We start from the raw sequence: 14,675 nt of genomic DNA on the forward strand, positions 1-14,675 counted from the left end.
AAAGAGTGGGGGGAATTGCTTCAAAGCTATGGCTCATGGACCTTCATGCTTAGAATAATATGAGAATGCAGTTTCATTTCAAAGAGTTGATGAGGAAGTACCAGGCGTTGTGACCACAGAATGAAATGTTACAATGTGAGCACAGGCAAAAGAGTGAGCAATCTGCAAAAAAAAATATACTCTTATGCAGAATAGATATCTATCGGAGCCATTAGAAGTTTCTTTTAAAAGGCTGGCACAAATTAGGACTATAGTACTTACAATCCAATGGTATCCTCATTTGAAGATTTGCTGCGGTGCTGGTGATATGTACCGAGGTAGTTTGTCTCGCTTCTCTCAGAACTCAGGGACCCGAAAGATTGAGACTATACCATACAATATATGCTCTTAAGGCACAGACAACAAAGAGTCGAGTAGTAGTAGTTGTTGGATTGGACACGATGGCCAGCAGTGGAACCCCAGCGGTTCGCGGGAGGGTCAATAATTAGTAGCGAGTATGTTTGGTTTAGTTATGATGCCATCGGCCCGCTTCCAAAATGCAGCAATGTCCGCGGTCGTCTTTGCGAACCAACAAGAACGACTCAGGGCATGACAAGGTTTGCTGCTAGCGAGCAAAGCCGGAAGTGTCTATGGGACTTGTGGGAACCCAGCAGGCCATGTAGATTTTCTGGAGGGGCAGTGGATCGATCGATGCCTCGCCTGCTTGTTCGGGCGGTCGGCGGCGGTGCAGATCACGGGACCTGAGCGCGTGGTGGCCTGAGGCGGGCGCCCGTCCGTTTTGGGTTTGGCCATGGGCCGCCGTCACCTCCGGCTTTCATATCACCGTTGCTGTCCCATAGATCCTGCGCGGCCTGGATTGCGACCCTGTCGAGGACGCTGGATGGGCTGGCACCGGACCGAACCCCATTACTGAATGTGGGATTTTCCCAGGACTGACTTGGCATAAGGCCTGTTCATCGGTTGCATCAAGTATAGACCACCCATCGTGTTCGCTTCTGCATCGGGAAACATAGTAATAAGATAGCGTCAAATTTGCATCTTCCCTGGACAGTATCTTCGAAAATACAGGGCAGCCATACTGCCAGTCCAACTGGAATCCACAGTCTATCTTCGACTATAATGGAGAGTCAAGCCGAAAACAACGAATCAGACCACCTCACGGAGACTGGTGCTGAAACGGAAGAGAAAATTGCCCTTGAAGACGAGCCCCAGAACGACGAGGTTGCTAGACACGTAGCCGAGAAGGAAAATGCCATTCGTCAAGCATGTGACTTGCGGGATTATGACGCCTTAATCTCCTATGCCACCTCCGAAGGTGGCTTCCTGAACGATGATGTCCGACGATTAGCTTGTAAGAGCTCTCCTATACGACGCATTTCCCAATTACTGACATTATTTCAGGGCCCATTCTTCTCCAATGTGATCGTCGTGGCCAAGACCTGGATTTCACAGGGTGGGATGAACTGCCACCACATGTAGACGAAGAGCAGGTTCAGCTTGACGTGAACAGATCATTCGTCTACTATCCTGAATGTAGGTTACCTGTGGCCTGCAGCCTTTGTGGAGTCGAACTTTCTAACTTTTGACCAGGTTCTGATGAGGAGCTGTCTACCAAAAAGGGCGAGCTGTCCAAGCTGATTAAGCAAGTTCTACGGTGCTTCCCAATGCTCTGCTACTTTCAAGGATACCATGATATCGTTCAGGTTCTGTTACTAGTACTTGGTGGCCAAGATGCTGCCGCTGCGGTTGCGCAGATTTCCCTCCTCAGGATTAGAGATTATATGCTGCCGTCGCTTTCACCGGCGCTTAAACATCTACAGCTAATTCCTGCCATTATCGAGAAGGCCGATCCTGCGCTACGACGTCATCTTGCAGAAATCAAACCATTCTTCGCACTCGCTGCCACTCTTACCCTATACTCGCATGATATACAGGAATATAGCGACATTGCGCGGCTGTTCGACTTCTTGTTGGCGCAAGAGCCGGTGGTCTCGATCTATCTCTTTGCAGCCATTATACTGTCTCGCAAGAAAGAACTACTAGAAATCTCGGTGGATGAACCGGAAATGTTGCATTTCACTTTGTCCAAGCTGCCGAACCCCCTAGATCTTGACGGTCTGATATCGCGCTCGATGCAGCTTTTCGACGACTATCCGCCTGAGTCCTTGGCGTTTGGGGCCTGGAAGCAGATTCCCGATTGCAGTGTGCTCAAGTCTTCACGGGACCTCGTTAAGATCCAAACCACGAAGGACACGGTCGGGCTTTTCGAGAAACAAGTACGACAGCTACGCTACGAGGAGCGGAAGGAGAAGACCATTGCTTTCTTATGGAGTCACAGAAGGGCGATTGGCTCTGTGGCCGTTACCATATTGGTTGGTGCCATGTCGGTCTGGATAAAAAAGAAGGGATTTGACAACACGATATGGTCGTACGTCAGTAAATTCCATGGGGCTTTGCAAGCTCGCGGCTATCTTTAATCTCCTAGTGTCCTCGCAAAAGAAAACAGCACGGTCTGAGGGAACATCAGGGAATGTATGAAAAATATAGACTTGAATAATTTTGAGAATGAAAGGCCTCTACATGTACAAACCTCATCAGCTTCAATTCCAAGGCAGACGGCAAAATGCGGAACACCGCCCGTGTCAGGCCGTGTTGGATAGATGGAGACTCCACCTGGTGGCTAGTGCGTGGCTTTCCGCATCCGCTGAGGTGTACTCTTGCATTCCCGCCTCTCCCAGGTACCAACCAAGCTCAACCACCATCCTTGAGAACCGACGTGACCAGCTCAAGATGGCAAACCAGGGCTACGATGTGGTAGTCGATGTGGACACCGAGGTACCTATCCCCACTACCTCTCAGCCGCACAAAAACTAACCCCAGAATCCCAGGGCGACCTCGGCCATACCGACCTCCAGGAAGACCTCGAATTCCACCGTTCCAGTAAGCTGGCCTTCACCACCACCACCACCACCACCACCATCACCCTCAAACCCACAGCCTACTCACCTCTCCCACCCACCTAGACTTCGATAACGACCAACGCAACGCCAAATCCCAACCCGACACCACGCCCTTCCTCGGCGGAAGTTCCTCCCGCCGTCGTGACCGATCCCCCGGCGGCACCCCAACCAAGCACGCCTGGTGGTCCATCCACTACTACTCACAATTCTTCGACGTGGACACCAACGAAGTCCTCCGCCGCTGCGTCGCCACCCTCTACCCACGCAGCAACTTCCTCGACGTCCTCGAAGGCAACCCCGACCTGTACGGCCCATTCTGGATCGCAACCACCGTCGTGGTGATCCTCTTCCTCACCGGCACCATCTCGCAATGGCTCTCCAACAACGACGACGAACACTTCGAATACGATTTCACGCTGCTCTCCGGCGCCGCGGGCCTAGTCTACGGCTACACGGGCATCATCCCCATTGCTCTGTGGGGCGCGCTTCGCTGGTTCGGCAGCTCCAGCGCTGACTTGGTCGAGGAGTGGGCGCTCTACGGATACTCCAATTTGGTCTGGATTGGCGTGGCCTTGGTCAGCTGGAGTCCGTTGACCGCGTTAAATTGGGCGCTCGTGGGCGTTGGCTTCGGCTGGACCGTCTTTTTCCTCCTCCGCAATTTGTATCCCGTATTGAGTGCTACTGATGCCAAGGCGAGTAAGATTCTCTTGGTTTTGGTGATTGTGCTGCATGCGGGTTTTGCGTTGGCGATTAAGATTTTGTTCTTTGCGTAAGTGGTTGTCCTTTTCCTTTGTTTTTAACCGCATGAGGGGTGGTGTGTTTTAGAGGGGTTGTGGCTAATATTCTTTGTGCAGGCATGGAAGCCCCGTTTCGAAGAAGAATAAGGATCACGATGACGATCACCACGATGATAAGCGACGGATGGTCGGATGGTAGAAGGTGTGGGGTGGCTTTGTTCCAGGAGTATTGTACTGATGCTTCATGCTTGTGCTGTTCCCAAAAAAAAAAAAAAGAGATCATGACATTGCTCCGGCAGCATCATGTCATTCTCGCCCGTGCTGATTTAGTTCTTGAGTGTTATTTCCGAGATCGTTTCCTGGTCTGACGTTCCCAAGCGCGTGCTGCGTATGTGTATCTACTCCTAAGAATGCGACGAAGGATTTGAATTTTACAGTTGTGCCTTGATTGCAACTTCTTCCGAGGAGTCAACTATGAACATTTGACTTCGGCTATAATGATTCATCATTCCAACGCCGTGTAGAAAACCTCCCACGTTGCAATCGTATCGTAACCCCAGCAGCTCTTTTTCCCAGCAACGCAGAAAAACCGTAATAAGATGATCGTCTATTTGAGCTTCTTCTTGGGGCGGAGCTGGTTGGTGTGACCACACTTCTTCTTGCGGCAGTTGGTGGCACGGGGGGGAAGGCGGGCCTAATCGGGATCATGTTAGCGGGGGTAGTTCGCGGGGCGGAATGGGTAGGATCGAAGTCGAATGATAGAGGTGAGGATGACGTACGTAGCACTTGCGGCAGATGGACTTCTCGCAGTTGTACTTGGAGGCGAGAGCCTTGAGGGAGGGCTCGATGATACCACCACGGAGACGGAGGACCAGGTGGAGAGTGGACTCCTATAGATCAAACAAAAGAACAACCCGTCAGTCAAAACGATCTTTCCCAATTCCCGAACACATGCGCATGCAACCGATAATCGTGAAACGTCCATGATTGCGACCGTGCCGATGGATCCGAAAACAGGAATTGTTGTGTTGTTGGCGGGCGCCCCAACCGACCGTATCGCATCATGTCGTATCCGATCATCCGTTGCACACAAGATTCGATATATGGAGTATTGGCGGAACCGGTTCATACCTTCTGGATGTTGTAGTCGCTCAGGGTGCGGCCATCCTCAAGCTGCTTACCAGCGAAGATAAGACGCTGCTGATCCGGGGGGATACCCTCCTTGTCCTGGATCTTGGTCTTGACGTTGTCGATGGTGTCGCTCGACTCGACGTCGAGGGTAATGGTCTTACCCGTCAGGGTCTTGACGAAACTGTGATTCGAACCTGGTCAGTGTTTTCATTCCTTTCTGCTTTCGATCATGTTCGTTGCTGCTGGACCGTATTCGACGGATGGTTCGGGGGGTGGGTGCCAGGGACTTGGGAGGGACCTACATCTGCACTGCAGAGACGCGGAAAAAACGCCATGTTAGCTTGCGATTCACGGGCCACGCATCTCGTCTCGACAACGGTTTATGGTATACGTACTGGCTGCGGTTTTCGTTGTTGCTGGCTGACGATCGCTGAAAGGTCGGTCGGAAGAGGCGATGTCAATTTCACGATTTCTCGCTTAGCAAAGGTGGAACGGTCCGCACGTGATCAGGGTTTAGGGCAGTCCGGCCGCGTCGGGGCCTCTCCGCAGTCTCCATAGCCCGGAGCCTACTGCTACATCATCCATTCAGCATCATCCTTACGTGTAGGCTGCGGACCGCGATCGGGAATTCCATCCCGTCGATGCTTGACCCGTGGCTAGTGCTGTGTACAACATCCAGGCTACGTTCACGTTTCTACGCCACCCCAAAAGGATTACGGTGCGTCGTGCGGAGTAACTCAACGATCTAAGCCATATACTTCGATGTAACGTCAGCTATTGGATTGATTTGGTACATGGTCGCCAACCCCACTCAATCGCTATCGTCCAGTTCGGACATGCTCTCTTCATCGTCTATTTCCAGACTAGAGTCTCGAATGTACTCCATATCTAAGGCATCTCCGAAGTACTCGATCCGTCGCTGCTCCTCAAGCCAATGAGTGATCTTATTCTCGGCTTGTGATACGGCCCTAATGAGTGTAGACAGAGACACCCCAGTTACCTTTGCAGCTGTCTCGTAGAACGACCTCGCCGTATCTGGAAGATCAGTCTCTGTTCGATACCGCGCGTAGGAGGTTCCTGGCCGGGGTGTATCCAGATCATCCTCTGGAACGACTTTTCTTGACTTCAATTGGCTGGTGGATGCCTTGATCATAGAGTCTAGAGCTTCCTCTTCAGTCAACTTTGGTGCAAGAGCAGCAGACTGGCTTTCGCCATTCGTTGGGCCAGTCGGAAAGAAATCGGCCAGTGGATTCGATGCTGTTAAGATGTTCAGTATGGACACAGGGAAGCGTTGCATATCCTTACTCTTACTGGCGTCGAGCCAATTATTCTCGTACCAGTCCATGTACTCGTCCAATTGGGACGGCGTCATGCTGAATACGTCCTTTTCATTCACCAAGACCTCTCTCCCCTTGCCGAGCTGGCCTGCAGAAGTCTCTCGACTGTCAAAATGTCTCTGAATCTGTGCCCAGAGGTTCCAATCAATCACCTGCACCGTAGGCTCTTTTGAAGAAGTGGGATATCGTTCAAGATCGTCAAACGGGAATAGAAGTTTGGTGGAGATGACGACTAGCGCGACCAGCTGCAGCTCCGGCAAATGAAGAGCCCTTCTCTTGCCTACGTTGCTAGTAGGAAACTCAAAGGTGAATCCCAGGAGATGTTGCAACCTCTTCACGGCAGGGTAGATATCGACTAAGGTATGTTAGTAGGTGAAAGGCAATGGAATGGCACTGCATACTAGGAAGCGCAAGCCTTTTGATATATCTATACAGCAGGACTGGCCAATTCAATGATGGAAATTGCATGCTGAATTTATCATGATACAGCAGCAGAAGGTCTGAGACAGCCCCATGGAGATGCTCTGCTTGAAGCAGTCTCTGTTATATAGTCAGTCTCCAGCATCTATTCTGGCTGTGATAGCGCACATACCGTAGTCTCGAGTATCGAGATGAACTCCGAAGGTAGCTTATCCCTCATTTCCCGAGGAATGTCCTTTACGATTCTAATAAAAGGAACATCGCCGCGCATTACCATGCTAGAGATCTAACTTAGCCAAAATCAATTCGTATTGGTTGATGATAACTCACCGGTGGAGATCTCCAACGCTCACTGGCAGTCTCATCAACAGAGCTCCGAGGTAGCACAGAGCAATACTGTCAATGAGGCGAGGCCAAGTCGCCCGCCAGCCTTTCGATCTATAGCCCTCGGCGTCATCAAGGCTCGTGGCTGCTTGGGAGCTGAAGAACTCAGGCTCCTCATCCTGATCCTGATCTGCAGGGTCATTAATCTTGTCGGCGAAGGTCTCCAATCGGAGAGCCCAGAGATCGCGAACTACGGCCTATGCGTGCGTCCGTCAGTCAGCTCCTGAGTGGTTCCCAACCCGGGAATAGCATGCATACCTCGAACTGCGACGGAAAGCCGCGGTTCTGCACCAGCGCATGACACTGTTTCCAGAGAACTAATTGGTAGACCTGTAAAAAGAGACTATACGCTTGGCGACCGCGGTATGCTGCCCGATGTTAGCCGGTGTCCAGATGGGATGGTAGAATGAGCTCATACTCTTTTGGGTCTTCTCCGCTGCGGCCTTCTTCACGCGACTGGTTTTCCCTTGCGTGCCAAAGTCGTCGGGATCTTCCTCGACTTGTTGACCCTACATGGTAGAATGAATAAGCGAACATGATTCGCGTACGCGATGGGCTGATCTGTCGCGTGCGCGCAGAGGGGAGGCGGGGTGGGGGAGGGAAGGTCAGACCTCTTGCTGATGACCCCGCCTGCAGAACCAGAGGCCATTCTCGAGATAATACCGTCGTTCACGGCACCCTTCCTGCCCGCAGACCCCTCGGGTGATGTACTCCATCCCGGGCAACGCTCGTCATGCTTGTTGGTAAGGAAGTGGAGGATCGAGACCTGGGTCTCAGGAGCGGGTCAGTGACCAGAGGTTGTTACCGGTCAGATTTTTCTACCGTTCATGCAGCCCCAGCAATGACCGCATGCTCTTATCGCCGGCGACATTGTACATACTAGCCTGTGATCAATGCGATAACGTTCTTTCTCACCTGTAAACTCGGTGCATGCCTGTTCATATACATTTTCTACATTATCTCTACATTTTGCTGAACAATATGGAGCAAGCTAGTTTTTTATTCGTCAAACTATCGTGAGAGTGCTGAACTCAAGAACTGTTCTCTGACAAAGCAGGCTGTATGCTGCCAACGTGACCTTCACGGCCAGCTCAGCGCATACCCAATGCTACACCGACGGATATAAGATTAAATTACGCCGTATCTGCCCAAAAGGTCGTATCATCCACCTAAGCAAGGGCAAAACTGAGCAGGGCTCTTCGAATACACCAGGGCTGACAGAGCAGTACAGGGTCCATCGAGACGGTAATTCATTATTTGGGAGCCTCCTTGACTTCCATGCAGCACTGCTCGCCCATGGAGGAAAGGATAGTGACGTCTGCGGGTTAATTTGTCAGTGATCATTCCCGGATCCATCTGCATCGGTGGCTACTCACTGCAGTCCTTCTCCTCCTCACGGAACATGCGGACGATACGCTCGCCAACCTCACCATCAGGGAGCTTGACGTCGTCCTTGGTGGCACCGGACTCATCCATCAGGGAAAGGAAGTCATCGTCGGTAACGTCAAGCTAGGTCGTGTTAGCAAGACAAGGGCATACCAGACGGACCCACAATTGGCTACTTACGAGCTGGTATTCCTTGCGGTAGACGTTGGGGACGTCCATGTTGTGGGTGGAGGGGGACAGATCCTCAAGCTTCTTGCCGGTGAAGATGTCGATGGCGACGATGTGGACCTTGGCGTGACCGTGCTTGCCAGTCTTGGAGGTCGACATGTCGACGATCTTGCAAGGGCGGTTCTTGATGACAACGTGACCGTTCTTGCGCAGAGCAGAGCACTGCATGGGGTAGGTGGACGAGGCGCCGGCGTCGGCGGACTCGAAGGTCTCGTGGTGCTATTAAGTAGCGACCGTTAGCAACTCGTCCATGGCCAGGGAGGGTTGAGAGCAAAGCGAATATGCATTGACTGCAGGAACAAGGAGGGTGGGGTGAGACGATCGAGATGCGAGGCCCCAAGAAACCCAGCCCAGCACCGCCGGTAGGGGTAAGATGGGTCGAAACGGGGAAGTGCAGAGAGCCGCAGAGAGCGAGTATAAACATACCTCGTCAGCCATGGTGATAGATTTTGTGGTGATTGAAAAAAAGACCTAAAGGAGAGGGAGGGCGGAGTGAGAATTGAGGAGGAGATAGAGGAAAGGAAGAGAAAAATCGAAGGAAGGACGAAGAGGGGGAAACAGGCGAAAAGAAATCGACAAATGGACTGCGAAAAAAAGGCACTGGTTGTGGCGGGGTTTTGTGGTCGCTAGCCCCATTCCGGCCTAGCCTCGGACAGACCACGCCCGCGGTCGCTGTGCGCCGCCGTAGCATCTCGACCTGCCATACGTATACTCCTCATACTCCTCATGCCTAGGTAGCTCTCCCTTTCCGACTCGCAGCTCGGCCATTGCCCCATTCCTCTGGAGATTTTGGAGGATTGGTGCTGTGAATGCACCTCGTTCCTAGCCGTCTCCTGGGAGACTGCCCCTGACCCAATCTGCCCCTCCATGAGGCCGGGGAGCTATCCGGTATCCGCACGCTTCTCCGTGCCGGCCTCCAAAGATGTGGCTAGACCGCATTTCCGGCCATTCCACGCCCTCCGGTCCCCAGTTCGATAGTCGCAGCAACTCCCCTCTGCCTCGACGGACGTCGTCCCGTCTAGCTCCAAATCCCCCAACCACCCGCCCCGGATCCACTCGCCCCGGCTCATCGTTGTCTCTCTTGTCGACTCCGAATGACTCCACCACTTCCCTCCCTGCGACTGCCCGTGGTGAAAGCTCGACCCCAAAGCCAGGTGCTGCCAGGCCTCGCCCCTCAGATGTGGCTGATCCGTTTGAAGTGTTGAATGGGATCATTGGGAAACAGAGCAAGGGAGGAGACGGCTCTCCCGCATCCCTCTTGGAAACGAAACCCTCGGAGCTGGTCGAGGACATTGATTTCCGCGGTCTGAGCCTCGAGGACTTTGTGGCCGAGAATGATGAACCGAGAAGGTCCCTGAAAAGCGACGTTGGTGCGCAGACCATTCAGCAATTCGAAAAGGAAAGGGACAAATTCCAGGACTTGCATTCGGCAATCACGGGCTGCGATGATGTCTCCAAGTCAGTTGAGATGTACCTGAATGACTTTCAGAATGAACTCGGGGCGGTCTCGGCCGAGATTGAGAGTCTCCAGTCTCGCTCTATACAACTCAATGCCATGCTCGAAAACCGACGAAACGTCGAGCAGCTGCTTGGTCCGGCTGTGGAGGAGATCAGTCTCTCTCCCAAAACTGTTCGGTTGGTTGCGGAGGGGCCTATCGATGACAACTGGGTCAAGGCTCTGAACGAGATTGAAACCCGAACAGCCAGCATTGAAGCGAAGGTCTCGGGGTCCAACAGCAGCAAGTCCATCGAAGATGTGCGTCCGCTTCTGGGCGACATCAAGAAGAAGGTTGTGTTCCTGACGCAGGTTTTCTTTTTGGACCGACTGACAAATATGCAGGCAGTGGAGAGAATCCGGGACTACCTGGTCTCTCAGATTCGAGCCCTCCGATCTCCAAATATCAACGCTCAAATTATTCAGCAGCAGCGATTGGTCAAGTTCAAGGACCTATACGGTTACATTTCAAGGGCTCATCCGACGCTCACGGGGGAGATTACGCAAGCGTATATTAATACGATGCGTTGGTATTACCTGTCTCATTTTACGCGGTATCATCAGGCTCTCGAGAAGATCAAGGTCTTTCCGAGCGATCGCAACGAGGTGTTAGGAGGAGATCCGTCCTCCCATAAGACAGGTGTGCTGCGTTGGTCACTCCATCGTGTAATGAACTGACAGCCGCAGGTAATATCGTTCCCGGCGGCCGAGCTGGTTCAGCAGCGCACGACCCGTTTTCGCTCGGAAGGAGGGTCGATATTCTTCGAACCGGCAACCATATGGCGATATCTTCCTACCTAGCGGAGGAGGACACATCCTTCCATGGGCTGGAAGTTCCGTTCCGCAACTTCAACCTTGCTCTTCTCGACAATATCTCCGCCGAATACTCGTTTATGACCGAGATGTTCTCCCCGTTGGGCTTTAAGCAGATCTCTCGCAAGGCCGTTGAGATATTCGAACCAGTATTTGCACTCGGGCAGAACATGACAAAGCACCTGATTGAGCAGACGACCGATGCGCTTGGGGTGTTGATTTGCGTCCGATTGAATCAGCAAGCTGCTTTCGAATTGCAGCGCCGAAAGGTGCCCGTCGCCGACTCGTACATTAACGGAATCAACATGCAGCTGTGGCCTCGGTTCCAGGTCATCATGGACACGCAGTGCGAGTCCTTGAAGCGGGTGGCTGCAAACACTGGCCGTAGTGCGGTCTCTGCGTTGTCAATTGCCGGAGGAGATGACTTGAACAAGTCATCCGCTCCTCACTTCCTTACTCAACGGTTTGGACAACTCCTGCATGGTATTATGGTGCTCAGCAGCGAGGCCGGGGACGACGAGCCGGTGGCGAATAGTCTGGCACGGCTAACGGCAGAGTTCGACAATCTCCTCGCGAAGCTCAGTCGGATTGGCGGGGACGCCAAACGGAGGGAGCGGTTTCTTTACAACAATTACTCGCTTGTTCTGGCTATTATTAGTGTATGTCGTTCGATCCGCGGACGGTACGGTGCTGACAGATGCAGGATACCCAAGGCAAATTAGCCACCGAACAGAAACAGGTAGGTTGCTGTGCATCGTGAGAGAACTGACTAACTTTTTGCAGCATTTGGAAGACATGCTTAAGAATGTAGGAAAGCGTGGCTAGTTAGATAGACCGCGGCTTGGTAGATGCTGTACATTGTCTATGACCAACGCCATCACTATGTTGATGTGAACAATAGAACCGCGCTCTCACTATACTCATCAATGAATCAATCCCCACCTTTAGAAGCAGCGAACACCCGCAAGGTACCTCGATAACGTAGATAAGTAGAAAGCTTATCGGGATCGGCGCGACGCCGACTCCGCCAGTCAGTGGGGAACACACCTTAGTTTCTCCTCACCACCCAACATCCCATACAATGCATTCCTCATCGTTCCCATGAACCCGGACATACCCAACAGAATGGCAACTCGCATCCTCCGCTCCATCCCCAATGGCCTCGTCTCGCGCCGCAGCTTCTGCAGCACCCGCGCCTCCAGGGCCGACGTCACACATGCGGTAATCCCTCGCCCGACCACCTACCATCTCCGTCGCAACCAACCCAAACCCTAACGCTTCGCTATATATGAAGGTCATTGGCGCCGGGGTCGTCGGACTGGCCGTTGCCCGCCAACTCGCGATGAAAGAGGGGACGTCGACGATCCTCCTCGAGAGACATGCCGCGCCGGGGACGGAGACGAGTAGTCGGAATTCAGAGGTACCTACACTAACCCCCTCCACCATTACCAAAGCACATTCAACTAACTAATCATTCCATGAATGAAAAGGTCATCCACGCAGGCCTCTACTACGGCGCGGACACACTTAAAACGCACCTCTGCATCAAAGGCAAAGAACTCCTCTACGCGCTCTGCCACCAACACAACATCCCGCACCGCAACACCAAGAAATGGATCGTCGCGCAGACCCCCGAGCAATGGGCCGCGTGTCTGCGCGTGCACGAACACGCACAACGCATCGGCGTCCCCACCCGCATCCTCGGACCGGAGGAAGCCCGTCGTCGCGAACCGGAAGTCCAAGCCCTGGCCGGGGTGGTGGAGAGTCCGACGACAGGCATCGTGGATAGTCATTCCCTGATGACGTATCTGCAGGGAGACTTTGAGGATCGGGGCGGGGACTGTGCGTTCTTGACACGAGTTACGGGAATTGAGCCCCTCGAGGGGGAGAAGGGGTATCGGATTCGTGCGGTCTCTGCGGATGGGACGGAGACGACTATCACGGCGGAGACGGTCGTGAATAGTGCGGGGAATGCGGCGTGCGAGATCAGTAATCTGCTCTTACCGGAGAGTCGGCACCGGAAGGCGTATTTCGCGAAGGGAACGTATTTCTCGTACTCGGCATCGAAGCCTACGACCTCGGTGTTGGTCTATCCGGCGACGTTACCGGGGTTGGGGGGATTAGGGACACATTTAACGTTAGATATGGCAGGTCGGATCCGATTCGGGCCAGACGTGGAATGGGTCGAGGATGCGAATGATTTGCGGCCGAGTCCGGCGCGCTTACAACAGGCCTTACCGGAGATCAGGGCCTATTTGCCGAATGTGGACGTGGAGGCGATCGAGTTGGATTATTGCGGCATTCGACCCAAGTTAGGGAAGGGCGGTGCGGTGAATACAGGCAAGGGGTTCCAGGACTTCGTAATCCAGGAGGAGGATGGATTTCCGGGCTTTGTGAATCTGTTGGGCATTGAGAGTCCGGGGTTGACGAGTAGTTTGGCGATTGGGGAGATGGTGAGGGATATTCTATATTAAACATATTGCATACTGTTTGTTGTATATAGAGAGCATAGCCTCGACTGGTCCGAGACTAGATAGTAAGTACTGAGCATACAACCTCACCTCACCCGACAAACGACACTGAAAGCTGAAACCAAATCGACACCCGAACCACGGCACTCCCAAACCAAGCAACGCCCAGAACGCATCAGCTCATCCATAGATCTCCACATCTGAATAAGCTTCTCCATCGGCTACGTCAAGACTCATGCCTGACTAACGCCTCCCACCATAACTATCCACTATATCATCATCCCACTGAACCTGAAATGAACAGCTAAGTAGGGATTAAGTAAATAGATAGATCGGTAGGTAGGTCGATCTCTAAATGACCTATCACATCACGTTTCTATTCTCAGCACACTACCAATCAATAACAGAGTGAAAGGAGAATCGAGAGATGGAGGGAGGTGATGGATCAGTAACGACCTTCCCAAAGCGGAAACCTGAAACTTGCCACGGGGGAAGTTCTAGACCGGGATGGACTCGGGATACTACGTGTTCGAGTATATTTAATGGGGGTTGAGTTTCTGTTGTTCGTACCAGATTCATATTCAGCGTTACACATCTTGGATTCATATTTTCTTCATATTCTTCATACTGATATTGATATTGATATCGATATCTGGTTTCGATCTTATTGTATACTTGGTTGAGGATCACGTCGATTGGATCTATTGATCTTACCTCGATATATATTAAGCTGAGATCTACACCCACCAGCACAAGAGAGTACAGCATCGCACACAGCAGATCGAAATGCCTGCGACGTTAGTTCATCACTATCCACACCATCATCAACAACATTACCATCCCTACAATACCACATCACACGCACATCCCCACTCGAAACCACCATCCCGTTCACGTCCACGCTCCACCACCAACCCCCCCAAACCCATCCCCAAATCCCAACCCCCCAAATCCTCCCGCTGCTTCGACTGGCTCCTCCTCCCAACCAACAGCAACACACACATCGCCAAAAACCGCTCCTCATTCAGCGCCTACCGCCGCGCACCATGCAAAATCGCCAACCAGCGAGTCCTGGGCATCGGGACGGTGCAACTCCGGGTACAGCGGGCGCCGGACGATCCGCGCACGAATGTCCTCGTGTTGCATGATGTGTTGCATATGCCCGGGGCGAGGTGTAATGGGATTAGTGTGGCGAAGTATACGGGGGAGTGTGAGGATGAAGCTGAGGTGATGAAGGAGGAGGAGGAGGGGGGAAGTGGGAGTAGTTGTGGGGGGAGTAGTGGGGAGAGGTGTGTGGTTGGGGTGGAGGGGGA

General features: G+C 52.7%; 7 protein-coding genes across 7 annotated transcripts; 4 read left to right on the plus strand and 3 right to left on the minus strand.

Annotated features, from left to right (window-relative positions):
* The first annotated feature begins 833 nt into the window (after positions 1-833).
* Positions 834-2,571, plus strand: BO80DRAFT_426927 (TBC domain-containing protein). The gene is made up of 3 exons (XM_025719890.1): positions 834-1,351; positions 1,402-1,533; positions 1,591-2,571. Exons 1-3 carry the CDS (start codon positions 1,120-1,122, stop codon positions 2,475-2,477), a joined length of 1,251 nt encoding a protein of 416 aa, XP_025573437.1. The 5' UTR covers positions 834-1,119; the 3' UTR covers positions 2,478-2,571.
* Positions 2,572-2,778: 207 nt separating this feature from the next.
* On the plus strand, positions 2,779-3,972 carry BO80DRAFT_426928 (Yip1 family protein). Its single transcript, XM_025719891.1, has 4 exons — positions 2,779-2,835; positions 2,889-2,940; positions 3,024-3,729; positions 3,815-3,972. Exons 1-4 carry the CDS (start codon positions 2,791-2,793, stop codon positions 3,894-3,896), a joined length of 885 nt encoding a protein of 294 aa, XP_025573438.1. The 5' UTR covers positions 2,779-2,790; the 3' UTR covers positions 3,897-3,972.
* A 112-nt stretch (positions 3,973-4,084) lies between these two features.
* BO80DRAFT_145847 (uncharacterized protein) lies at positions 4,085-4,940 on the minus strand. The gene is made up of 2 exons (XM_025713738.1): positions 4,477-4,940; positions 4,085-4,391 (listed from the first exon to the last, which is right to left on the minus strand). The coding sequence occupies exons 1-2, from the start codon at positions 4,824-4,826 to the stop codon at positions 4,190-4,192; spliced, it is 552 nt and encodes a 183-aa protein (XP_025573439.1). The 5' UTR covers positions 4,827-4,940; the 3' UTR covers positions 4,085-4,189.
* A 633-nt stretch (positions 4,941-5,573) lies between these two features.
* BO80DRAFT_426929 (TFIIB-type zinc finger domain-containing protein) lies at positions 5,574-7,764 on the minus strand. The gene is made up of 8 exons (XM_025719892.1): positions 7,581-7,764; positions 7,388-7,478; positions 7,228-7,337; positions 6,916-7,166; positions 6,758-6,863; positions 6,567-6,705; positions 6,134-6,520; positions 5,574-6,085 (listed from the first exon to the last, which is right to left on the minus strand). Exons 1-8 carry the CDS (start codon positions 7,683-7,685, stop codon positions 5,640-5,642), a joined length of 1,635 nt encoding a protein of 544 aa, XP_025573440.1. The 5' UTR covers positions 7,686-7,764; the 3' UTR covers positions 5,574-5,639.
* A 250-nt stretch (positions 7,765-8,014) lies between these two features.
* BO80DRAFT_426930 (Eukaryotic translation initiation factor eIF-5A) lies at positions 8,015-9,051 on the minus strand. Its single transcript, XM_025719893.1, has 4 exons — positions 9,010-9,051; positions 8,536-8,802; positions 8,346-8,478; positions 8,015-8,287 (listed from the first exon to the last, which is right to left on the minus strand). Exons 1-4 carry the CDS (start codon positions 9,019-9,021, stop codon positions 8,223-8,225), a joined length of 477 nt encoding a protein of 158 aa, XP_025573441.1. The 5' UTR covers positions 9,022-9,051; the 3' UTR covers positions 8,015-8,222.
* A 255-nt stretch (positions 9,052-9,306) lies between these two features.
* On the plus strand, positions 9,307-13,469 carry BO80DRAFT_495166 (putative GARP complex subunit (Sac2)). Its single transcript, XM_025723928.1, has 6 exons — positions 9,307-10,372; positions 10,424-10,718; positions 10,766-11,550; positions 11,595-11,630; positions 12,186-12,311; positions 12,382-13,469. The coding sequence occupies exons 1-6, from the start codon at positions 9,506-9,508 to the stop codon at positions 13,363-13,365; spliced, it is 3,093 nt and encodes a 1,030-aa protein (XP_025573442.1). The 5' UTR covers positions 9,307-9,505; the 3' UTR covers positions 13,366-13,469.
* Positions 13,470-13,957: 488 nt separating this feature from the next.
* On the plus strand, positions 13,958-14,658 carry BO80DRAFT_503642 (uncharacterized protein; the record flags this gene model as incomplete). Its single annotated transcript, XM_025724389.1, has 1 exon — positions 13,958-14,658. A coding segment is annotated over exon 1 (510 nt), but the record flags the coding sequence as incomplete, so codon positions are not given.
* Between the last annotated feature and the right edge of the window lie 17 nt (positions 14,659-14,675).

This window comes from Aspergillus ibericus, assembly GCF_003184845.1.
Source record: "Aspergillus ibericus CBS 121593 unplaced genomic scaffold BO80scaffold_31, whole genome shotgun sequence".
Classification (NCBI taxonomy): domain Eukaryota; kingdom Fungi; phylum Ascomycota; class Eurotiomycetes; order Eurotiales; family Aspergillaceae; genus Aspergillus; species Aspergillus ibericus.